Source organism: Sciurus vulgaris (assembly GCF_902686455.1).
Source record: "Sciurus vulgaris genome assembly, chromosome: 6".
NCBI classification, from domain to species: Eukaryota; Metazoa; Chordata; class Mammalia; order Rodentia; family Sciuridae; genus Sciurus; species Sciurus vulgaris.
In genome coordinates, this window is record NC_136466.1 from 136961054 (window position 1) to 136987929 (window position 26876).

The 26876-nt window shown below is 38.8% G+C and overlaps 1 protein-coding gene across 1 annotated transcript in view; it reads right to left on the minus strand.

The window, feature by feature from the left end:
- Positions 1-495: 495 nt before the first annotated feature.
- Positions 496-26876, minus strand: part of C7 (complement C7) — a 55737-nt gene continuing 29356 nt past the window's right edge. The window contains exons 11-18 of the mRNA XM_079145069.1: positions 25451-25679; positions 23373-23544; positions 21157-21244; positions 18199-18331; positions 15362-15553; positions 4760-4850; positions 2387-2571; positions 496-909 (exon numbers count right to left, since the gene is read on the minus strand). Of these exons, the coding sequence (XP_079001195.1) occupies positions 728-909; positions 2387-2571; positions 4760-4850; positions 15362-15553; positions 18199-18331; positions 21157-21244; positions 23373-23544; positions 25451-25679 (1272 nt within the window). The 3' untranslated portion in view covers positions 496-727. The remainder of the gene's footprint in view (positions 910-2386; positions 2572-4759; positions 4851-15361; positions 15554-18198; positions 18332-21156; positions 21245-23372; positions 23545-25450; positions 25680-26876) is intronic.

Below are 26876 nucleotides of genomic sequence, written 5' to 3' on the forward strand. Positions count from 1 at the left end.
CACACATACTAAAGAAAAGTCCCCAGGAAAAGACTGAATCATATTTGTTCTCAGACAATAAGGCAGAAGGTGCCCTGTGACCACAGCATGATGAATTCTACTCTGACATTTAAATGGTTCAATCTCCTGACAAGAATAAGGATCCCCACATGTGGTGGTTGACTCAACAGGGTGAAGCGTGACATTACAACTCAGGATGGAAATAATTATATCTGTCTTTTTTCATTCAAGGTCCTTTATGTATTTGATTTCATTGAGGAAAGCCAACCTCTCTAATCAGAAAATTGTGTTCTGTTTTCCTAATCAATTCACAGAATGTGTTCTGACCCACTGGCTGGGTCAGTCATACTTAATAGAATCATAGGGATGGATGGAACATGCAAGTGTCTCTCGTCTAACCCTCTAATTTTACAGACAAAAAAAGTACAGAGAATTTTTCCAAGAACACACAGCTAGCTCCTACAATGGCTCATGAATATTCTTCATTCTGTCATTTTAAAAAGAAATAGGGATAGAGGTCAGTATCTGGACTCAGGTCTGGGACACAAAGCGTTTGTTTACACAGGTGGCTGAGAGTTGTAGTGAAAAATGTACACTGGAAAAAAAAGGAGAAAGAAAGAATATGTCTCCATGCTAGAAAAGTTGTCTAAGTGCCCAGGTGTGCAGATGTTTTCACTCAGCACTGAGCAAGCTGAATTCCACGCAAGCTGACGATGTATCCAGGAGCCTACTGGGTTTCTGCAGCACAGGGCTTCATGCTGGTGACAGAGATGCTCTGCCCTCTGCATCTCAGGATGCCTGCCTCACACTCAGACATCGTCTGCTTCTTGCTGCTCACTTCCACACAAACACTAAACCCTTCCTCCTGGCATTCCGATGCTTCTCGGCAGACACATTTGCTGCTGCTGGCTGGAAAGATAAAAGAGAGAAGCTTAATGGCAGGCACACTGTGGAGGTGGGAGAGTCACAGCACATTCCTCCAAAGCAGAGGTGATTAGAGAGTTCCTGCCTTGAGGAGTACAATAAACTATCCCCTGGAAGAGCAGCAGGATCAGGAAATTGAGGCATTTTGCTCCACTCCGAATAAATGGGTTTTGAAGATGATGCCAGACTTTTTATTGGTTGGAACCACATGAGGCAGCTCTATCCAAGTCGAGAGCTCTCTAGCTCTCTCCTCACACATGTCACCATCCATGTGACCCAGTGGACAAGTGCAATGCTTCATCCCCCGAGACCAAATGGAAAGACCTCAGCAAAGAGCAGAGAGTAGAGGCTCAGAGACAAGAGAAAAGAATTAAATGGCATGGCACACAAAAGGCTATATATCCTATAAAATACAGAGAGAGAGAGAGAATTGAGTTAGGAGGAAAGGAGTTGATGTGGCAAAGGGGTATGATGGAATACCCCAGTCAGGTGTCTCCAGAAGGAGGGTAGCAAGGTCAGCCAGGGGATGGTGGTGAGAGTCAAACCCAAAGTGACCTCATCATGGCTACAGTTACGTAACTCATCGTTTGTGATGCAAACTGTGAGGGAGTGGGGGGAGAGGTGTTCAGTGGGTGCAGTCCAGGACTGGGAGGGAGCAAAAAGCCGGCAGAGACTTTATGCACAATACAGTTCAGCTGTCAAATTTACAGATACAGAAACCTGGGTCAGAGACTTAGCTCCCGTCACCCAGACTTTCCGCTTTCACAGTATTCCCCAAACCTGGGCAGGTGTGCCACGCTCTTGGTGGTGTTCAGGATCATTGGAAGTATGCTACATGGACATAGCCTCAGCAAATATTGCATCAGAATGCAAGAAAGTAATTTCTTTTTCTATTCTCTTCAAATCCTTCTGATTACTTCTAGAAGTGCCAACTTGGTGCCAGTATGTTTCTAACACCCCTCTAACACTTTAGCTAGACTCCCTTATCACAAAAGAGAGAACATTGTCAATACCAGAGCAGAATGTAGCCAGAATCTACAACTTCATTTTGGTCAACTATTTATACTTTTATAATTACCAAATACTTAAGGTAAGTGATACTTCCTCATAAAGATGTAATTGATAAAATATCTAATTTTAAAAAAGAAATTTTAATGTGAGCCCTTTTAAAAATAAAGACATGATATAAATAATACAAGGACAGAGAAAAAGTCAAAAAGTGGAATGGGAATCACCAAAGTTGGGAGAAAGTTTAGGAATGGATTCTTGTCCTCCTAAGTAGCTGATCCATACCCCTCTCCAGGGAGAGAAGTCAGGTGGAAGTTCAAGGTCAAACCAGTCTGAATCCTTGACATGCTCAGGTATCTACTTTGATCACCTGCTAAACTAGAAACCATGTTGTTTAAAAGCTTGGTTCTATTACTTTAGCCTTCTTATGTTACAAATACAAAATGCTCCTTACCATCACATTTTCCCCACAGTGGACACGCACCACAAGCTTTCTCGACTGAGGCGGGCAGCGTACAACTGTCCCTACCAGTAAGCGTGTAATTTCTACCCTGACAGTGAAGAACATGCAGCTTGCAAACTGTCAGAGGCAGTACCCTTTGGCTTCTCTCATCTCGAGCACATACATCCAAGGAAGATCTGAAAAGAATTTTTTTGATTACATTATTTACAAGATTTTTTTTTTCTAAAAAACTGAGGAAAAGAAGTAAAAAGTAAAACTTTGAGCTCATTGCCCCACAGATGATCATGCACAGCGAAAGATGGAACATCAACTCAAATTCTTTTCATTCCTAGGGCCCAACCCCCTCAGAGCTTCAAAATGAATGTGTATTTTCTCTACACGTTTAGTTTTTCCAAGCATAGATACCATGGGTTGATTTGTTTTCATCTAGGACAGATCAGATACAGCAAATTAGATGAGAAGGTGAGCTATACCAGCAACTTACGATGAATTGATAACCAAGGAGACAGAAAATCAGCAAAGATCACTCAGAGAGATCATAACTAAATGAAACCATTGACTGCAAGAGACATTAGCTCCTCCCAGCCCAGGAGCCCTGAGAGTTCATGTTCATAATACAGCATGGTCCAATAACTAACAACCCTGAATCATCAAGGAAAGGTAAAACTGTATTTTTCAATGCTATTTTCTAAAGTGTCCATGTTTACTAAGTGCTTTAGAAATATTTCATAAAGTGTGCTACCTTTTTTCTTAAGCATTGGTGCTAAAATGGTAAGATACAGCTATTTAGAAAAGTCACCAATGAAAACAACTACATTCTAAGTGCCAGCGGTTAAGAAAAACATTATTTTGTGAAAACTTAGATAACAAAGCGTTTTTCATATATCATATGGGGTCAGAAATACTCTACATTCACATATTTTATTTAGCTCTGATTTTTTTTTTTTGTTGTTCAATTTATTTGGAGTTGCTTATATAACAAAACATTTTTCTGTTTTGTATATATCTTTTTCTCTGTTTATTTAAACTTTAAATAGAACTACTCAGAACATCTAAAAAGGCAGAGACCTTGTTATCAGTATCTGATACTGTGAAATGATACAAAAACTCATATCGAGTCTATAAATGACTGGGTGCTGATTAACTAAAGGAATTGGTAAAGTTGGAAAGAGAGGAAAGTGACTCATTGTAAACAGTGACTAACAGCAACAGCAAGAGTCAGAATGTATCCAGGCTGACCACCATTTCCATTTTTACATTTGTTTACATTCTTCTGCACACCAGAGGTTACTACATACAATCACTATATGAATCACCCACTGTAGGTTCAGGAAGTTCTATATGGTTGCTGATGATCATAGTAATTGAAAGCCAACTAATTAGTTGGTAAATTAGTGTTTCAATTGTCAACCTTAAAGATGGCCCATGAGCTCAGGGGTTAGATATCTCATTTCCTCCTAGACCCTCCACTCCTCCCCATCTGCTAAGAGGCTGGCATGTAATGGTTACATCAGGGACTTGTTTGTCCTGTAGCTTCAAGTGGGTTTAATCAATGGAGAGTCCTGGTAGAGGCAGGGAAGAAAGTGCAGTTGGGGTATTTATTCCTCTGGCTCACTCCTATAAAATCTCTGAGATCCCTAAAAAGAGAGTCAGCTTCTCCTTGGCAGCCATCTCCACCTAGTCCTCTCTGTCTCCAGGTTTCATAAGTGCTCCGCTCCTCTTGCCTTGTCAGGCCTGGAGTAAATATATGGCCAAACTTTTACCAATCCGAGAGCACTGCCCTGTGGCTTGTAGTTTCCTTTACTCTGTCCACGATTTTGTAAATCAACCTGCTAATAAACCTCTTCTTGTCCTAATCTAATTGTGCTTCCGTATCCTACTGGGACCATGACACAGGCATCCACTAGCAGATGCCCTCCTACAACGGCAAGATTTCAAGCTGGCCGCATTCTCATAATGCAAATCTAGAGACGAAGCTTCAAGAATCAGAAAAGTAGCTGCTCTTTCTCCACCAGTACTCCTTTAAGAGTTCATATCCCTAGGGAATTTTAGCCTAATCCTCTAAAGCTCTAAATCCTCAGGTGACCGTTTCATCTTTTGCTCCATTCTATGTATAAAGCAAGCGGTGCTCAAGAAGTCCTTCAGCCTTTCTCAACTAGACAGATTAGAACACTGCTTAACACCACAGCTGTCAGTCTGGTGACCCTGGTGAGGACCAGGTAGCAGACAACCAGATTAAAATGCAAACAAAGACCCTTAACCCTTGGTAAACTGCACCTTCAATCCAACAGACACTAGCATCTAAGAAATCACCCTGTTTATCTTGGATGAAATAAAACAAATGTGAGCAGGGACAGAGCTTACCCACATTCATAGGGCATTTTACAAACACATCTTGAATTCTGCAGTTTCTCCCAGCGCTGACATTTAGGCATCGCCTGTGTTAAAGGGGTGTCTGAAAGAAAAACATAAGGGAGATGCAATTATCAAGGGAGAAAAACTTCTTCACAGTAAGCAAGGTTATTTTTATTGTTGTTGTTAAACAAGAGTCTGTACTATTCTCAACTGCAAAGGGGTTCTACAGTATACATTAATAATAAAACTGTAGAGCCTTTTATAAGGAGAATGCTTTACAAATAATTGCATTGGTAATAATCACTACCATTTCTTTTTGTTTGTTTTTTTTGTTGTTTTTTGTTTTTTGTTTTTTTGTTTTTTTTGGTATTTTATCCCTTAGTTCTGTCTATATACACCATACAGATATATATTAAATCAACCATCTGTTATATAAAGTTCATATACATATGTAAAATTGATGGACTAATGTTTTGCTTTTGTTTCCATTATTCATTCATTCATTCTCTCATTCACTCATTCACTCATTCGTTTATTCTGCATGCATTTGTTTCATGGAAAGTTTTCCAGGTGGAAGGAAGACAGGAGACAAGACATCCAGACATGTACTGGGTAACAGTGAAGAGTCTGGTGTGACTGGAGCACAACAGTGGGTAGCAGTGGAGGGATGATAAATACAGGTCACAAAGCACCTCACATACTAGTTTTTTTTTTTTTTTTTTTTTCTTTTTTCATTTCTAATTTTTTTTATTTTTTTAATTATTTTTTTACTTTATTTTTTTTAACTGTGAACAAATGGGATACATGTTGTTTCTCTGTTTGTACATGGAGTCAAGGCATACCATTTGTGTAATCATAAATTTACATAAGGCAATGTTGTTTGATTCATTCTTTTTTATTTTCTTTACCCCCACCACTCCCACACCTCTTTTCCCTCTATACAGTCCTTCCTTCCTCCATTCTTGCCCCCCTCCTTAACCCTAACCCTAAACCTAACCCTAACCCTTAAGCTAACCCCTCCCACCCTCCATTATATGTCATCAGCCACTTATCAGCGAGATCATTCGTCCTTTGGTTTTTGAGATTGGCTTATCTCACTTAGCATGATATTCTTCAATTTCATCCATTTGCCTGCAAATGCCATATTTTATCTTTATGGCAGAGTAATATTCCATTGTATATATATACCACAGTTTCTTTATCCATTCATCAATTGAAGGACATCTAGGTTGGTTCCACAATCTGGCTATGGTGAATTGAGCAGCAATGAACCTTGATGTGGCTGTACCTCGTAGTATGCTGATTTTAAGTCGTTGGGTATAGGCCAAGGAGTGGGATAGCTGGGTCAAATGGTGGTTCCATTCCAAGCTTTCTGAGGAATCTCCATACTGCTTTCCAGAGTGGCTGCACTAATTTGCAACCCCACCAGCAATGTATGAGTGCACCTTTTTCCCCACATCCTCACCAACACCTATTGTTGCTTGTGTTCTTGATAATCGCCATTCTAATTGGGGTGAGATGGAATCTTAGGGTAGTTTTGATTTGCATTTCTCTTATTACTAGAGATGTGGAACATTTTTTCATATATCTGTTGATTGTTGTAGATCTTCTTCTGTGAAGTGTCTGTTCATTTCCTTAGCCCATTTGTTGAATGGGTTATTTGTATTCTTGGAGTAGAGTTTTTTGAGTTCTTTATAGATTCTGGAGTTTAGCGTTCTATCTGAAGTATGAGTGGCAAAGATATTCTCCCACTCTGTAGGCTCTCTCTTCACATTGCTGATAGTTTCCTTTGCTGAGAGAAAGCTTTTTAGTTTGAATCTATCCCAGTTGTTGATTCTTGCTTTTATTTCTTGGGACATGGGAGTCCTTTCAACAAGTTGAAAGTTTGGACCTACTTTTTCTTCTATAAGATGCAGGGTCTCTGGTCTGATTCCAAGGTCCTTGATCCATTTTGAGTTGAGTTTTGTGCAGGGTGAGAGATAGGGGTTTAGTTTCATTCTGCTGCTTATGGATTTCCAGTTTTCCCAGCACCATTTGTTGAACAGGCTATCTTTTCTCCATTGCATATTTTTGGCCCCTTTATCTAATATGAGAAAACTGTATTTATTTGGGTTTGTGTCCATGTCCTCTATTCTGTACCATTGATCTACCTGTCTATTTAGGTACCAATACCATGCCATTTTTGTTCCTATTGCTTTGTAGTACAGTTGAAGATCTGGTATTGCGATACTCCCTGCTTCACTCTTTCTACTGAGGATTGCTTTAGCTATTCTAGGTTTCTTATTCTTCCACATGAATTTCATAATTGCCTGCTCTATTTCTGTAAGGTACAACATTAGGATTTTAATTGGAATTGCATTGAATCTGTATAGCACTTTTGGTAGTATGGCCATTTTGACAATATTAATTCTGCCTATCCAAGAACATGGGAGATCTTTCCATCTTCTAAGGTTTTCTTTAATTTCTTTCCTTAGTGTTCTGTAGTTCTCATTGTAGAGGTCTTTCACCTCTTTTGTGAGATTGATTCCCAAGGATTTTATTTTTTTCAATGCTATTGTGAATGGGGTAGTTTTCCAAACTTCACTTTCTGAAGATTCATCACTTATGTATAAAAATGCATTGGATTTATGAGCATTGATCTTGTAACCTGCTACTTTACTGAATTCACTTATGAGTTCTAAAAGTTTTCTGGTGGAATTTCCTGGTTCCTCTAAATATATAATCATGTCATCGGTGAACAGGGATAGTTTGAGTTCTTCTTTTCTTATTTGTACCCCTTTAATTTCTTTGGTCTGCCTAATTGCTATGGCTAGAGTTTCAAGGACAATGTTGAATAGAAGTGGTGAAAGAGGGCATCCCTGCCTTGTTCCAGTTTTTAGGGGGAACGCTTTCAGTTTTTCACCATTCAGAATAATATTGGTCATGGGCTTAGCGTAGATGGCCTTTACAATGTTAAGGAATGTTCCCACTATCCCTATTTTTTCCAGTGTTTTGAGCATGAAGGGATGCAGTATTTTATCAAATGCTTTTTCTGCATCTATAGAAATAATCATGTGATTCTTGACTTTAAGTCTATTAATATGGTGAATGACATTTATTGATTTCTGGATATTGAACCAACGTTGCATCCCTGGGATAAAACCCACTTGATCATGGTGCACTATCTTTTTAATATATTTTTGTATGCAATTTGCTAATATTTTGTTGAGAATTTTTGCATCAATGTTCATTAAGGATATTGGTCTGAAATTTTCTTTCCTCGATGTGTCTCTGTATGGTTTAGGTATCAGGGTGAGATTGGCTTCATAGAATGAGTTTGGGAGGGTTCCCTCCTCTTCTATTTTATGGAATACTTTGAGGAGTATTGGAATGAGCTCTTCTTTAAAAGTTTTGTAGAACTTGGCTGAGAACACATTTGGTCCCGGACTTTTCTTTGTTGGTAGGCTTCTGATGACCTCTTCTATTTCATTGCTTGAAACTGATTTATTTAAGTTGTGTATGTCCTCCTCTTTCAGTTTAGGTAATTCATATGTCTCTAGAAACTTGTTGATGTCTTCGAGGTTTTCTGTTTTGTTGGAATATAGATTTTCAAAATAGCATCTAATTATGTTTTGTATTTCACTTGTGTCTGTTGTGATATTTCTTTGTTCATTCCAAATTTTAGTAATTTGAGTTTTCTCCCTCTTTCTCTTCGTTAGTGTGGCTAAGGGTTTATCAATTTGTTTATTTTTTAAAAGAACCAACTCTTTATTTTGTTAATTTTTCCAATTGTTTCTTTTGTTTCAATTTCATTGATTTCAGCTCTGATTTTAACTATTTCCTGTCTTCTACTACTTTTGGTGTTGATCTGCTCTTCTTTTTCTAGGGCTTTGAGCTGTAGTGTTAAGTTGTTTATTTGTTGATTTTTACTTCTTTTGGTGAATGCGCCCCATGAAATAAATATTCCTCTAAGTACTGCTTTCATAGTGTCCCAGAGATTTTGATATGATGTGTGTTTGTTCTCGTTTACTTCCAAGAATTTTTTAATTTCCCTCCTGATGTCTTCTGTTATCCATTCATCATATAATAGTGTATTGTTTAATATCCAGGTATTGGAGAAGTTTCTGTTTTTTATTCTGTCATTTATTTCTAATTTCAATCCATTATGATCTGATAGAGTACAAGGTAGTATCTCTATCTTCTTGTATTTGCTAACAGTAGCTTTGTGGCATAAAATATGGTCTATTTTAGAGAAGGATCCATGTGCTGCTGAGAAAAAAGTGTATTCGTTCTTTGTTGGATGGTATATTCTATATATGTCCATTAAGTCTAAATTATTGATTGTGTTATTGAGATCTATGGTTTCTTTATTCAATTTTTGTTTGGACAATCTATCCAGCGGTGAGAGAGGTGTGTTAAAATCGCCTAGGATTTTTGTGTTATGGTCTATTTGATTTCTGGAATTAGAAGGATTTGTTTGACGTACATGGATGAGCCAAGGTTCGGTCATAGATATTTATGATTGTTATGTCTTGCTGATTTATGCTTCCCTTAAGCAGTATGTAATGTCCTTCTTTATCCCTTCTGACTAGTTTTGGCTGGAATTCCACATTATCTGAAATGAGGAAGGATACTCCAGCTTTTTTGCTGTGTCCATGTGCATGGTATGTTTTTCCCATCCTTTCACCTTTACTCTATGGGTATCTCTTTCTATGAGATGAGTCTCTTGCAGGCAGCATATTGTTGGATTTTTCTTTTTAATCCAATCTGCCAGTCTATGTCTTTTGATTGATGAATTCAGGCCTTTAACATTCAGGGTTATTATTGTGATATGATTTGTATTCCCAGTCATTTGACTCATTTTTGTTTTTTGACATGATTTGGTTTCTCCTTTATTTGGCTATTTCTTTAGGCTAGTTCCTCCCGTTGCTGATTTGCGTCGTTGTTTTTCATCTCTTCCTCATGGAATATTTTGCTGAGAATGTTCTGTAATGTTGGTTTTCTTTTTGTAAATTCTTTTAGCTTTTGTTTATCATGGAAGGATCTTATTTCGTTGTCAAATCTGAAAGTAAGTTTTTCTGGGTATAAGATTCTTGGTTGGCATCCATTTTCTTTCAGGGCTTGGTAAATGTTGTTCTAGGCCCTTCTGTCTTTTAGAGGCTGGATTGAAAAATCTGCTGATATTCTTATTGGTTTCCCCCTGAATGTAATTTGATTCTTTTCTCTTGCGGCCTTTAAAATTCTGTCTTTATTTTGTGTGTTAGGTATTTTCATAATAATGTGCCTTGGTGTGGGTCTGTTGTAATTTTATATATTTGGAGTCCTATAAACCTCTTGTACTTGGTTTTCCATTTCATTCTTCAGATTTGGGAAATTTTCTGATATTATTTCATTGAATAGATTGTTCATTTCTTTGGTTTGTTTCTCTAAGCCTTCCTCAATCCCAATAATTCTTAAATTTGGCCTTTTCATGATATCCCATAATTCTTGTTGATTCTGTTCATGATTTCTTACCATCTTCTCTGTTTGGTCAACTTTGTTTTCAAGATTAAATATTTTGTCTTTAATGTCTGAGGTTCTGTCTTCCAGGTGTTCTATCCTACTGGATATGCTTTCTATGGAGTTTTTAATTTGGTTTATTGTTTCCTTCATTCAAGGATTTCTGTTCGGTTTTTTTTTTTTTCAGCATCTCTAACTCTTTATTGAAATGATCTCTTGCTTCCCGCATTTGCTCTTTTAACTGTTGATTGGTGCGATCATTTAATGTCTGCATTTGATCTTTCATCTCCTCCTTCAATGCCTGAATTTTCTCTTTCATCTCCTCGTTTGCTTCCCTGATTGTTTTAATTATGTACATTCTGAACTTCCCTTCTGACATTTCTTCTGCTGTGCTGTCATTGGGTTTTATTGATATAGCATCTAGGTTTGTTTGGGACATTTTCTTCCCTTGTTTTCTCATATTGGTCAGATATCAGTGGGACTCTGAGATATTGCAGATTTCCTCTATTGACTTATAGTGTCCCTGTAGATTTCCAGTATATCACCTCCCAGCCTTCAGTAGCCTGAAGTCTTGGAGGAACTTGATAATGCAGTGCTTCCGAAGAAAGCTGCCCCTAGCCCGCTACTGGTTCCAGGGCTTGGAGCTGGCTCTGTGTGGAAAGGCTCTCACTGGGGGCCTGCTCCGAGAAGCTGGCTGTGTGGGAGGAGCCTGCCACTGGAGGGAGCAGGGCTGCTTGGAGAAGTCCCTGGCTGCCCTGCCCTGGTCCCAGAGGCTGCCTGCAGGCCAGAGCTCGCCGCTGGCTCCAGGACTCTTGGAGCTGGCTCTGTGAAGAAAGCTTCTCACTGGGCGGCCTGTTCCAAGAAGCTGGCTGTGGAAGGAGCCTGCCGCCAGCGTGAGCAGGGCTGCCTTGGGAAGACTCTAGCTGCCCTGCCCTGCTCTGAGATGCCGCCCCTGACCAATCCTGCCTGCCGCCCGGGCTGAGCTTCACCCAGTGAGGGAGACTCACCCCGTGGCTTTGTGTTAGTCCAAGTCTCTCAATACCTCCCCTTCTTGAATCCTGGGTTCTGGAGCAACAGGAGATGCAGTCACCCTCTAGTCCGCCATCTTGGATCACCCCATGGAAGGAGTCTGCTGCCAGAGTGAGCAGGGCTGCTCAAGAAGTCTCTGGCTGCCCTGCCCTGGTCCCAGAGGCTGCCTGCGGGCCGAAACTTACCGCTGGCTCCAGGACTTGGAGCTGGCTCTGTGCAGAAAGGCTCTCACTGGGGGGTCTGCTCCAAGAAGCTGGCTGTGGAAGGAGCCCGCTGCCGGAGGAAGCAGGGCTGCCTTAGGAAGACTCTAGCTGCCCTGCCCTGCTCTGAGAAGCCACCCCTGACCAGGCCTGCTGCCCGGGCCAAGCTTCACCCAGTGGGGGAGACTCACCCCATGGCTCTATGTTAGTCCAAATCTCTCAATGCCTCCCCTTCTTGAATCCTGGGTTCTGGAGCAACAGGAGATGCAGTTACCCTCTAGTTTGCCATCTTGGATCGCCCCCTCACTACCACTTCTTGAGCGTTTATACTTGGTCATGCACTTTTTATACATTGTGATATTTAATCCTACCTAACAAAAACCCTTTTAGCTGATAGAAGACTAAGGATCAGAAAAGTTAAGAAATTAGTGCTATTTTACACAGTTAACAAATCAACCAATTCAGGGTTTAAGTACACATTTGTCTTGATCCAAGACTAATAAAGCAGGCTGCCTTTGAAGAAGTTGGTGTTTACAGTTAGTTGGATTGTATTTTTCCCAGTGAGCCTATAAAGAGGCAGAAAGCAGCACCATGATGTATCCATGGCAAATTCCCTGGTATCCAAAAAAGACCCACAATAACCTCTCACATATAAACATCCAGGGAGTATCTGCTCAACAGTGAGTAAATGTTTGGAGGTGCTTACATTAATAAGATTCTCTCCATAATTTTGTGTCTTCTAGAAACTGATAGTCAACTATCATTCTGATTTTGACAGAAAAATACCTTGGTCCGGTTTACAAGAGCCTAAGTTGACTGCCATCACCTTGGCTATAGCCAATGGCAATGTGAATAATCCAAAACAACCTGATTTTCCCACTTACTACCAGTTTCATTGCAATGGAAGTCACTAGTATGTACTTTTGACCATAAAACTAGATACTCATTTTATATATCTTAAAGGAAGTTTATCAGAAAAATCATGCCTTTATGAATACAAAAACTATGGAATATTTCCTTTTGAAATTTTAAGAGATTTAGACATGACAATACAATCTTGTGTGAATAATTCATAAATTTGGAAAAATGGTAGTAATAGGAAGCAATCCCACCATGGCCAGAAATCTCAATTATAAGTACTCATTCTTTAAACACATCAATTCTAAATGGTATTATCCTAAATACAATATAGTATCCTGCATTGGATCCCAGAACATAAAAAGGACATTAGAGGAAAATTGGTTATTTCTAAGTAATGTATGTAGTTTATCAAACGGTACTGTACAAATATTAACTTCTCACTTTTAGTCAGCTCTTATGTCAAGTTATAAAGAAGGGAAGATAAGCAAAGGGTATATAGAAATTGCCCTTGCAAACTTTTTTGAAATCTGAAATTATACCCCCCAAAAAATGTTTTTTAAAATGATATTTTCTAGATCTATGCCTCTCAAGCAGGGAAGTTTTTGGCCCAAAGGCACATTGACAATGTCTAGAGACACTTCCCATTGTTACACTGAGGAGGAGATGCTACTTGCATCTGGGGGATAAAGACAGGGATGCAGGACACAGGACAGGCTCCCAAAACAGAGAATCACCAGACCCCAAAGCACAATAGGACTGAGGCTGAAAAATCTCACCAGACATGTACCAGAACTAAAGTTCATGATAAAGCCATAGGAATTAGCTCTTCATTTTGACCAGAAATTTATTTTATAATAAATTTTAAAATTTAAGTATCACATGTTTGCTAAAAGATTTTATAATTTCTTTGTGAAAAAAAAAAATCACTGATAGAATCACCTAGACCAGACTTTTTGCATTTAAGAAGAACCTAATTTTATCTTCATAGCTTGGCTAACCAAATAAATACTCTTAAAGCCTACCTGGAACATGTGCCTTTGCTCACATCGAGCTGCCCTCAGTGAGGGATGGGGAAATGGGGAGTTATTATTTCGTGCTCACAGAGTTTCAGCTGAGGAAGATGTAAAGATACTGGGGTGGAGAGTGGTGATGATTCCTGAACAGAAGAAGTGTATTTAATGCCTCTGGTCTACACCTTTAAAAAATGCTTTAAATGGTTAAGACTTATGCATGTTTTACCACGATAAAAAGACTATTAAAACAGCTGATATTTTATTTATTTATTTTTAGATGATATTTTAAAATACCAACTTTAGAGGATGACAAACCTGGGATTTTTTTTTTGTTTGTTATAGGTTTATTTTAAGGGTAGTTATTATTGCTATCCACATTTTCAGAAAAACACACAGGCCCGAAAAACATCCTTAATTAAACCAACTTTAATAGAATTTTTTCCTGATGGGAGAAAATTCATACTAAATGGTGCTATGAAATGACTGAAGCATACACTTCAGAAAGACAACTATATAATCTCCTTTGAAACAAAAGTGCAACCTCATCAACTGTATATTGTTCTCTTTCATTTTAGAATCATGGTTACAGGTGCATTGCTTTACATATCCCAAATGAACTCATATTTATGCTTATGTGGAAAACAAAGCAACTGTCCTCTGATGTGAAGCTCTGACAGCTAATGAGCATGTCAGGACTGTCATGAAGGGCACTGCATTGGACCTGCTCTGCTCCCATCCTCCTGTCTGCCGTCTGTCTGTCATCACAGCCTATTTCTACCACCCATCTCCCCGTGGAGCAGAGTGCTCCCTGCAGCCTGTGCTCTTTTTAGTTGCAAACATCCAATTCATCCTACAGTATCACTATGGCATCTAATACTCTTCCTCACTAAAAAACACAAATTGCAAAAAATAAGGGGAAAAAAAGAGAGGGTGGAAATCTGTGCAAATAGAAGAAATCAGTGGAGTAGAAACAGAACTAAGAGGGACAGGAAAAGGGAGGAATGGTGGAATGAATGTGACCAAACTTGCCTACGTACACATACAAATATGCCACAGTGAATCTCACTGTTACCTATACCTACAAAGCACTCATTTTAAAATGCCATAAATAAATAGAAAAAAGATTAGTAGGGAAAAGGGAACAGGGAATGGAGGAGGGCAAGGACAGGGAAGTACTAAGAACTGAATAGGAGAGATATTCCATGCTTGTAGAATTATGTCAAAATGAACCCAAATATTTTGTAGAATAAAAGTGAACTACTGCAAATGAGTTGTCTCTCTTTCCTGTTTTGAACTGTTACAAATATTTTTTATTAAAATGTAAACAAAGGAGAGGAAATTATTTTAAAATAAATCCATTTCATCTTATATATATCTGAAAAAATAGTTTGCTTCTAAATCCTTTTCTACCTTAGGTTCTCAAAAGAACATTTTAATTTGGCTAGTGTTCAAACTACTGGATTTTTTAAATTTCCACTAGTAAGAACAATTTTGCAAATCACAATATTTTCCCTTCAATAATGTTTGCCTTACAGAGTTAAACGTAAATGTATAACCAATTAGAACAAATAAAAAATAATTAAAAATAAATAAATAAATTTTCAATTTCGATAATATCAATATGCTCTCTGAGTGCTCAGAAATAAAATATATGGAATTTTATGTTAGTATTTTAAATCTGTACTTAATAAAAGTACAGGATAAAAATCAGAAGGAAACCAAATATTAACATTTTAAAAATATTTCATTTTCTTCACACCCTAACAGATACAAAGTTAAACCTTCATATGGAGGATTTAAGTTAAATGCTTAGGATCTCCTGGGCTATGCTTGCCTGTCCCTGCACTTCCCAAGTCTGTGTGTGCCATCTGAATAACCACTACACAGTCTGCAAACTGACCCTCTTCTCCTAGTGGGCAGGAGAAAGGGAACAATTCACTGGGATGGAGGTACAGAGCCATGAAGATCACCACAAAGACCCCCACTCGCCTGAGAGCAGGAATCCTTGAGTAGACACAGAAACCACATACCTTTTTGCACACACTGGACATTCTTCATCTCAGGACTCCACTTAAGGCTGGAACCACAAAGAAATGACGAAGGACCTTCTAAGGACATGCCACCTGAACAGGAGAGGGTCACCTTCTCACCAACTGAGTAGAACGGTTTGTGAGGTTGACTCTGTATGCCATTTGCCAGTTCCGATAGGACACAGGCAATCCCTAAAGATAAAAGAGAGCAGCATACAGGGGTCATTGCTTTCGTCAGCTACTGTTTTAAAAATGATCTTAAATGGTGCTAATGTTATGCTTTTTCATATAAGAGGACAAAGAGGAAGAAGTGAGCTGACTGTTACTGTGCTCTGAAAGATTTGCCCCATGGTGCCTGCCATGTAACTGACCAGTGAATGACAGAAAACCAAAACATCTATCATCTCTCCACCTTGCCCTCAAAGCAATGTATGAATTAGTCTACAAATACAGTCTTCAAGCACAGCCTGCTGCAAAAACTAGTCTTTTTATAGCTGGCACCTACCTCTCTCGTGTGGTGATGTCCCACTAGAATTTTTCTCAAAAGTCATATTCTTTTGAATATCATCAGTTCCAATTAGACATATTACTATCTGAAATTTTTAAAGCACCACCTTTAACCCTATGACCATGAAAGAATTCAGTACTCTTTGGTTTCCCATCTCTGTTTTTTCTTACTCAATTACACACACTGGCTCAAATCTTCTACTTTTAAAAAGAGCAAAGAAAAATGAGAAATATGCATAGTTACAGAAAGCAGATCAGAAATAATGATTTTTTAAAAGTTTTGCAATCTCCCTAAGGGATTTTAGACAATATTCTATAAAATAGTGCTCTGCTTCTGCACCGTTTTCATCAGAAAACCCATTCATTTATTCAAAACTGGCATTTATTGAGTACCTGAATTTTGTCAAATATGTTGAATATTTATGAAAGACAGGAAGGTGTAAGTCATATATTGGATTTTCAAGAAGCTAATAATCTCACATTAGATTTATCTCTGGCATGATAGATTTGCTGGTTTCACAATCCTTCTTTTATCAAGACAAATAGGAAAGCTATATAAAATTAAAAGAATAAATACTTCTGAGAGAATCAGAGAGCTATCAAAGCAATGCAAGTTTGAAAGTTTAAGATTCCAGAGAAAAGAGAAGTCTAAGATGGTGATTACAGCATTTAGTAATAGTTTTCTCCTTGAGGAGTTTGTAACTTGAGGGAGAGGTGTACACACACACACACACACACACACACACTAAGAGGCTGCTAAGTTGAGGAGAAGGCTGCAGCTCAGAGGATGAAAATCTGGTAGAGTTTTAAGCATGTCACTGTGCTAGGGGACCAAAATTTGGTATACTGTCCCATCAAAAAGGAGAGGTCCAGCAAGGCAAAGCGTCACATACCCAGCAGCTCAGGAAGTTGAGACAGGAAGATTGAGAGTTCAAAGCCAGCCTCAGCAAAAGTGAGGCACTAAGCAACTCAGTGAGACCCTGTCTCTAAATAAAATACAAATAGGGCTGGGAATGTGGCTCAGTGGTCCTGTGTCCCTGAGTTCAATCCCTGGTACTCCCCCCACAAAAAAAAAAAAAGGAGAGGTCCAGGTAAAAAGTTCATACTTTAGATTGATATTTCTTAATGACTTTACCCTTGGATAAAGGTAAGCCAGACATACACTAGTCTCACTGGTTCACCAGCCAGAAACAAAATTAATCTTTTCTAAAGGAAGATAACATCCTTCAGATCCTCAAATTATTTCTCTAATTTCTTGTGTGTAAAGTCTGATATTTAATCAAAGCTAACATAACATTTTAAACAACAAAATTTGACCAAACTCCAACAACAATAACAACAAAAAGACAATAGAAACAAACCCACAGGAATTCTAGATAATAAAATTAGCAGATATGAGTCTTTAAACAAGTGAAACTAATATGTTGAAAATAGTAAATGGCAAAATAGAGAACTTCAACAAAGAATTAAATAGTTTAAAAACTAGACAAACATTAAATCAGAATTGAAAAATGAAAATAATCCAACAGTATTTAAAAGTAAATCATACACAATTATACAGAGAATTCATAAACTGAAAAATAAGTCAATAGAAAATATTTATAATGAAGCAGAGAAAAAGATGAAAAACAAACAAACAAAAAAGAATAGATATAATTCCTCAGACTCTGATAGAAATGTACGAGGGTATAAGCACTTGAAAGACTGATAGCATCGACTAAATCTCAGCACACTTTTACCCCGTGTATTCTTATCCATTGACTCTGAAATGCCACTAATAGGTACACTTCTAAGTAGAAAATTTGCATGTGTGCACTAGGGCTTTCTTCATATGGAATACCACTAACAGTTAGGAAAACACGACCCTACAACTCTGTCTATCTGCTGAAGAAACACCTCCCCTTTGGCTCCAACCAAGATGGGAGCCCAGGGGGCAGATGTTGGGGAGAGGTGTACAATATGCAGATGCTCTTATTCACATGCCTGTATCTAAACCAAATAGGATCCAAAGCATGTAAAGAAATAGATTGACAGCAATTGAACTCTAAAGCTTGTGCTGATGATCTTAGCCTGAAAGCTCCCAAATACTAATTTACACCAGAAATTTCAAAATTGTAATAAAATTGACCTCACTGAACAGGAACATTTCCAGTTGGAGAAGACTGAGGGCTTAATCAAGTTACTTATGAAAATTGAACAGAATCATATCAGCCTTTCAGGAAAAAGAGGTCAAGACATGGGGCGTATGTTGAGTAATTATTTATCTTGATTCATTTTCTCCCACATTATTCTCTCATCTTGAGTTATGTACTACAATCCAGGTCACTCACTCTGACAATACATTTCCCCAACAAGCCACTGTAAATTTTCTCCACATCTGGCAACAGGGTCTCCAATAAGAGAATATCCTTCATTGCAAGTGTAGACTATGTTTTTTCCAACAGGAAATACGGTACCTTCACCCTAAACAAAAAAGATTGAGAGAGGTAGAATTTTTCTATTTTGCATTAACAAAATGTTTCTGTTGTTTATTTGTCCTGTAAATCATAGCCCCTTTTAATCATCAGAACCTACATTCAAATAATTGATTTAGAAAATTGTCCATAAAGCATTTCCCCCAGAATCAACTAAAATAGGACCACCATAATTGAAATAAAACCATAAAGGCCAATGTTCTATAATGTATTGATTGCTCCCAAAATACCAAGTGCTGATCTAAGCATTTCACTAAAATCACTTGAGAGGACACTGTTCCAGTAACTTCTTTCCCTTATGTGCTTAGGAAAAGATAGTTTGTCACTGAATTTGGGAAGTGCCTTTGTCCATCAGCTCTTCTTGTTAAGGTATTACAGGTTATTTCTTGACCATGCTACCTAATAAACGACAGCCTAAGTCTATTTTCTTTTTATTGTTGCAAGTGATTCTGATATAAAGCCAGGTTTTAACAGTGTTGACTTAGACTTTCTCATATATAAGTCCTGTTTATAAGGCAAAAGAAGGCCTGGGGACTAGACTCTCAGGCTCTACCCTATGAAATTAAAAAAGGTAGGAGACTGGGGCAAGCGGCAAACCCCATCTTTAATCCTTTCTTCACGAAGGATTCTGTTTCTTAAATGTTCAAATCCTAGCAGCATCTTCACGAAGGTTTATGTTTCTCACTGATGACTTTTAAGCAAAGCATAATGGTGTTCTTCTCCCCGCCCGCCTGTTCTATTACTCCACCCATAAGTACAGAAATGCCTCTGTGGCTGGGTCAGATTCAAGGATGTTTTGCAAGCCTAAATGCCAGAAAGTGAGTTTTTTTTTCATGGTGAAGTGAAGCATTTAAAATCTGAACCTTGAGGGAATAATTATGCTCATTCGGGTTCCTCTTTGTTCCTTTCCTTACTCTCTCACGTTCGGCCACCCAGGAGAACCATGGAGAAACTGAGGTCTAGGGGACGGCTTGGAGTTGGTGCTAGACCAGCTCTGCCCCAGGGATCAGAACAAAATGTCCTGGTGCCTCCTCCTTCTCATTGTCAGCTTTTCTCTTCCTGGCCCAGGCCAGCTCCATCATGGAAGTTGGTAGCTAAAGAGAGGGCCTAGGACGATACTGAGGTTGAGGAAAAGAGGCAAGGGACATGCTCACATTTTATTCTAGCTCACGTTTTATTCTTTTGCCTTATAAACAGGACTTATATATGAGAAAGTCTAAGTCAACACTGTTAAAACCTGGCTTTATATCAGAATCACTTGCAACAATAAAAAGAAAAAATAGACTCTCAGGCTCTACCCTATGAAATCAAAAAAGGTAGGGGACTGGGGCAAGTGGCAAACCCCATCTTTAAGTTCCCTAGAGGATTCTTTGTGGCCAGTCTGTAGAGCAGCGTTTGGACACCATGGCTCCTTCTGTATTCCACACACTGGCATGTGGGATGCTGCCTTCATGGTTCTAGAGCATGAGCATATGACTTTGCTTGGCCTCCTCTGAGAGTGCGTCATTCAGGAACTCCGTGGATGTGGTGGCCATAGGGAGACAAAAGGGGCATTCGAGATGCTAAGTAAATATTCTCTCTCACTCTCTCTCTTCTCAACAGTACCTAAATTTGAGCAAACTTCAGTAAACTCTCGGCTCAAGGGCTTCAAATTTGAGAAACAGAATCCTTCGTGAAGAAAGCAAAATTGATGGCATTGACAGCATCCTAGTGAACTCAGCTCCTGGGTGAGTCATGCAGAGACACCGCTGGGATTCGGGCGAGGTCTCACCATAAGAAAGACTGAGGCTGGGTGTGGTGGCGCAGGCCTATAATCCCAGCAGCTCGGGAGGCTGAGACAGGAGGATCACAAGTTCAAAGCCAGCCTCAGCAAAAGTGAGGTGCTAAGCAACTCAGTGAGACCCTGTCTCTAAATAAAATGCAAAATAGGGCTGGGGATGTGGCTCAATGGTCGAGTGACCCTGAGTTCAATCCCCGGTACCCAAAAAGAAAAAAAAAAAAAGAAAGAAAGTAAAGAAAGACTGAGAACAGCATCAGTCAATGTGGTTCCAAATCCAAGTAAAGTCCATAGGCAGACAAATGCAAGATGACTAGTGTTCCTTTCTGAAAAAGAAAACTGCTCAAAGTAAAATGATACATATCTCACCAGACACTAGTTAAATGTCTTACTGACTCCTGGAATAAACCTAATACTTTGTGGACTGAAAATGTAGCTCAGAGGCAGAATGTATGCCTGGCATACACAAAGTCCTCAGTTTGATCCCCAGCACCAAAAATATATACATAATTTTTTTAAAGAAAAAAACTAGTATTTCATCCAGGTCCCACATTTTTTAAAATATTTCCCAGTAGCAAGAATATTAAAAGTTCTATAAGTTGAAGAACTGTCTTGTAGATTCTTAATGTTCAGAGCGGCAATATGTAGTAGCCCTCTGGCATGATTGATTGTGTTTCGAATTTAGTGGGTGGCCCTGTTGATTTCCCACACCACAGCAAGTGCACTGCCTTCTGCAGTCTGAATCATCTTGGTCCAGAGAAGAAAAGTCATAAACTAAAACCTTCACCACTAAAACTAAAACACATATAAACACACTTCCAAAATTCAGTAACGATCTTTTCCTAAATATGTAAGGGAAAGAAGTTACTTGAACAGTGTCTTCTCAAGGGATTTCAGTGAAATGCTTGGCACAGCACTTGGTATTTTGGGAGCAATCAATACATTATTTTACCATGGAAGAAAGAAAAAATTTATGGCCCAAAGCAAGATAGAACTTGGAATATTATAAAGGAAAAAAAGTATCTTTCATAACCAACTTGAACAAATCCATCTTTTAAGGCAGGAGGTGATGGACAGAATTCTTTAGGAACCAAAGACAAAGGAAAGCAATGTGGTTCAAGCAATCTGAAAGAAAAAAAAAGAAACAAAAAGTCATTAATGTGATTGATTCCCAGAGGTTAATGAATATTTTTAATTACATTGAATTTGTCCTTTATATCTGAAGGTCTGTAAGAAGAAAGCACAAGTATATTCATGTGATATTTTTGTCATTCTCAGAACCAAACATCTGATCACATCCTACGGTGGAAAATTCAAGCATTAACTCAGTCTAACAAAAGACAGTGATTTAAATAGCTACAAGATGAGCAGTACGAAAAAAAAAAAATAAAAAGCAGTAAGGAAGACAAGTCCTTGGACAACACACCTACTTCACAGGATTTCTAGAGGTCGCCTATGAAATCACCTATCTTTTCTCCTAGTTTTGGGTTCTGAGATTCCTTTAACATAGAATTGATACTGTATTGGAAAAAGGTAATTAGAGTTAGTGAGCCCAAGGGAAAGGTAACACAGAACTATAACAACTCCTCTTATTGACCATTTATTATGTGGCAGACACAATGGCAGTTGCTTTACACATCTGTATTAGCTCAACTCATACACGTGGAGAAAAACAAAGGCACAGAACATTTGAATAACTCGTCTAAGGTTATAAACTAATAAATGCCAGGGTCCAGTTCATTCATGTCCAGTCAGTGGGACTACTGCAATCATGCTCCCTCTTCCTCTTAATAAAAGGACATGAATAAAGGACAATGGGGAGTCACGGTGTTCACATTTTTTTATGAACCATATGTAACTCAGGACATTCTTTGGCAAAAGTAAGTTTTGTTAAGATTTGAGGCAGGAATTCTAAGCCTAAAAGGAAGATGGAGGAACAAAAGTCCTACTGTGCTCTCACCAATGCCCATCCTGACAATTTACCATCACCAGGGTCATCTCTAAGGGAAGGGTGTAATAGGAATAATGATGACATCCATCATTAAACAGTGGTTTTCAACAGTGCCTATGAGGTCAACAGACCACTGCAGAGGCATGAAATCTGTGCACTGCAGACAGCCTGAGGGCATTACCTCCTTCTCAGCTCAACGCCTATCCTTTAGTAGCACTCTGAAGAAACCCAGAAATGAGAAGTATTGATCAAAGCTTTCCTGTTTGGTCTGAGGAGGAGGATACTTCCCTGACCACAAAGACAAGTGACCATTCCTTCAGGGCCTCCCTTAGGATATTCCCTTCCCTCCAGCTTTAGGTCGAAAGGCAGGAGAAACAGGTCTACTCAGGCAGAGACCTCCTCTCAGACCTTCATCCTCCCAGAGGATGAAGCCAGCATTCTCTTCCCACCATAACCATATTATGCTTCCCAGCTTCCCCAGTCAAGAGATACTGGTGATTGTTGGATTACGAGGCATGGAAGACCTAGGAATAAGATATCCTTCCACAAGCACCTTGCCTCTTTAATTCACATGACCTTCAAATTATCTTACTAGAACTTTCTTCCAACTCCCTAATCAGAAGAGTTTACTCAAGATGGCAATAAAACAGTGGGATATGGCATAAAGAATTCTGACCCAGGTACACGATTGGGTCAACTAAGCATTTTTGAGATGGCATGTACAATGATCTTACAAATGCAGACTAAGTGTCAGATGACCACTGGGCTAATCAGTCAAAATATTCATCTCTGACATCTGGGTATATGTTTAACCCAAAGAATAGGAAAACAAGAAGGAGTAGTAGATTTTTAAAGTGAAACAATATTTATTGAATGTTTATTATGTTCCAGGCATACTAATTGCTTTACATGCTTAATCTCCTTCAATTCTGACAACATCCTATTGTAGATTTATCTACTACTATTATTCTAAATTTAGAGGTGTGTAAGTAACTTGCCAAGGTCACATAGCAAGTGTAGTGTGTAGATGGCAAATCTGCATGATGCCAAGGTTGCTGCTCATATCCACTCAGCCAGGCTGCTCCCAGCCCTCTGCTAACCCTGATGTCAAGAAAACCTGAAGCATACAAGCACAAGTTGGCCATTTCTCTCTTTCACTAACCCCAGAGCCAAGAGGCTAAGTAATCACTGATAAGAATCACCACCTAATGTGCAAATCTTTTGCTGGCAGCCATCATGTACTTCATACTTACTGCAGAGGACACTATTCTACACAACTCCCAGAGATCTGATCTCCATTACCGTAAATGCTCCAGCTCCTCATCTTCACATTGCCTGCTCTCAGAAGTTTCTCCAACACAGGACTTCCCACCCCTACTGGGAGGTGGGTTATTGCATTCCCGGCTCCTTGTTTTCTTCCCTTGAACACAGGGGCCCCAAGAGGACCAGCAACTCCAACCTCCATCAACCCCTCCTGTATGAAAAGGGAAAAGTTCTTCATTAAGTTCTTGGAGAGGAGGACTTCAGAAATTAATGCTATGCTCCTTGCCATATTTGCCTGGGGTATGGTCAGTTCTGGTCATTGATTACTTCTGCTCTGTTCAGTAAAGTTTTTCTATTTATTTTCATTTTCCAGAATGGCCCTACACAGACTCAGAATGTCCATATTAAGGCTGCATTAGTGAGCTTTTTGTAATTATATTTTAAATCTATTGAATATATTACAACTGTTCTAGAGTACTTTCATGGATGATGTATCATTTATATACTTCTCACAAAAACAAATGAAGGCAGGCAGGAGGTCTGTTATTATTCCATTATACTGACATGCAATCTAAGGCAAAGTGGTTATATGCCATGCTCAGTGTTGTAATGGCTGTCAAGAGCCACATCCAGACTGTACCCTGGTCTTCTGCCTGAGTGCGGGATTCTTCCTCACCCCCACAGTCTCTCCATAAGGCAAGTATGTTCCTACAGTTAAAGCTTTGGCTTGGAATGAAGAGAACACAACCTAATGGTCCTCCCAGTCTGCCAACCCCAGGGCTGACACTGTACAAGATGAGGAAATGCATCAAACAGAAGAAATGCTTTTAAATCTCAAGGTATGCCTCCCATCAGCATTCTTCTCCAATCTACAGGCACTTCCTCAACCACCCTGGCCACCTGCTGCCTCAGAGCCCATTTAAGAATCAGAGTTCTTCTAGCACTTTCCCCTAGAGTATCCTCTAGGACAGGCAAGAGGTAACTTGCACCATATTCTAAGAGCCCTGATTTCCTACTTAGACATGACCTCAGAAATCACTCCCCTGAATACTGGATCCTGACAATAGATGTGTGTGTTTGCTACTCTTAAGCTACTTCTCTGGGTGACCACATTCCTCTTGCCCCAACTCCATATCTACTCCTCAGTATCACACACACACCAAAACTAAACCAATTTGCATGATATTTTCCAGTGACTTTTCTTGCATTGTCCTAATTAGAATTTATTTAATAAAGCAGCCCCCTGGGTATGTCAATAGAGGGTAACAATTGCTCAAAATGTTGTGATTGCTACCCCAGTCCTTACCAGCAGGGGGTGCTCCCATTTCTACAGACACTGGAAATCAAAGCCACAGAGGAAATCATCACAATGGTGGAATTTTAATACACCAGGACAGGCTCTTGGAAAGATATTTGGGGACAAGGATGCCTTCCTGGTGCTTTTCTATAAGTAACCATTGTTTAGTCATGTATTTATTTGCTTATTAGACATCTATTTAGTGACTTCTAGGAATCAAGCCTTATGTCAGGAATATAGAAAGGAATCAAACAGCCCTAGGAATGAGTTTTCTAGAGGAGAAAGACATACAAATACACAGAAGAATAAAAATAAGCATATATAAATTGTAGTCATACTTTGACTACTCATTAAGTCAACTTCACATAGCTCTGTTCTAAGTACTTGAAGCACCATGCTACTGAGTACACAGCAGATTTTCAACAGAATTTGTGAGCAATTGATTGATGGTACATAATACAAAATAGAAGTAGAGATGTTTCAAAGAACTTACTGTCAGAAAGGTCAGGCAATGCAAACTCAGGCTCCACAGACCTATGTTACAACAAAACCTTATTGAGATAATTATGGGAAGATGGGAGGTATTTTATCCATAATTTTATTCTAGTAGAGAATGGAGAGTAGAAGGCATAGTGGCATTGTTAATTCAGATGGGCAAAAAGAGAGATAGCAGAAGGTCTTAACTGCCGAAGGGAGTTTGTAGATTCAAATGTGACTTCCCTTTTTTATAGGCAATGAAACACATCTCAGGGGCCAGAGAGAAAGAGTAATTCCATTTTCAACGTGTCCATCCTAACTAGAGAAAATTCAGCACACTGACCTGCTTGGTTCCCCACGAGGACTCCTTGTTCACAAGCCACACCAAATGTATATGGTTTGCAATGGCACTGACACTGGGTATCCCCAACAGTAGCCAAGCCGCCATTTTGGCAAGGCCGGCAATGGCAGGGGTCGAATTCATCCAGATACTCCTCAAGAGCCCGTTTCAAGTATAGTCTTTTCACAGAGGCACAAGGAACCTCCTTTACCAGCTCATATAAAGGTGTCAGCTATACAAATAAAGACATCCTAGTCAGTGCTCAGAACTTTAAGTGAGAATGTTTTCCTTTTAACATGCAGGCACAATCACCACTGAAACAAAATAAAAAGTCACCCTTATGTCCATTACTATAGTTCCCCTTATCCACAGGGGCTGTGTCACTCCCCCTCCCCACCAGGATGCCAGAAATCACATATAGTATCAAATACCACATATACCCGTTTTTTCCTATATGTACACACCTATTTATTTTAATTTAATTTATAAATTCATTTTATCTTATTTAATTTAATTTATAAATTAGGCACAGTAAAAGATTGACAACAATAATTAATAAGAAAATAGAGCAATTATAATACTATCTTGTAGTCAAAGTTACTTAAAATTTGCAAATTGTTTATTTCTGAAATTTTTCATCTAATATTTTCAAACCAACATTGATCTGAAGCTAAAACCAAGAAGAGTGAAACTGCAGACAAGAGGGACCACAGCACACTATTTTCTTGTTCAAATAAGAAAAGAAAGCAATTCACTCTCTTTGCAACTAAATCAAGATAAACCTAGGGAAAATTAGAATAAGATAGGGAAGGGATATTTTATATCTTGTATGCATTCATAAAATTAAAAAAACAGAACATTCATTTTCTAGCTAATGGAAGATGATTTTGAAGACAATACATCACCACCCCCTTAGGGGACAAAAGAAAAGGAAAAGCACTTAAATTACAGCAAAGAAGCAAGTACAATTAAGTTTAGAATTAAGTTTCTTGACTCTGAGAAATTTAACAAGTCTCTTTAGTGGAGACCATGAACTCCTGGAGACATTTAAAACAGGTAGACATTATTACTCCGTGCAGCATATTTCAGAAGAAAAGCAACTTCAAAATTGCAGATATGCTGGCTAAACTTTAACAGTCTGCTCTCTCAGGAGCAAAAAGGCTCTGCTTTTTAGCTCTTGCCAATTTTTCAGAGTACTCTTACCATAGCCAATTTCAGACTAACATCATGATGTCACTAACCACAGAACTGGAAAGAGATAAGCACCATAGGCTTTGGGGCCAGGGTTTTATGAGCAGGTTGGCCTTGTATGGTCATATATTATCTTTTTTCATTACTCCATTCCTATCCTGCTAATAAGTTAGCACAACTATGACAGTTTACAGTCTTTTGTGGGAAAGCACATAGTTGGGTCTGTGAATGAATGTTT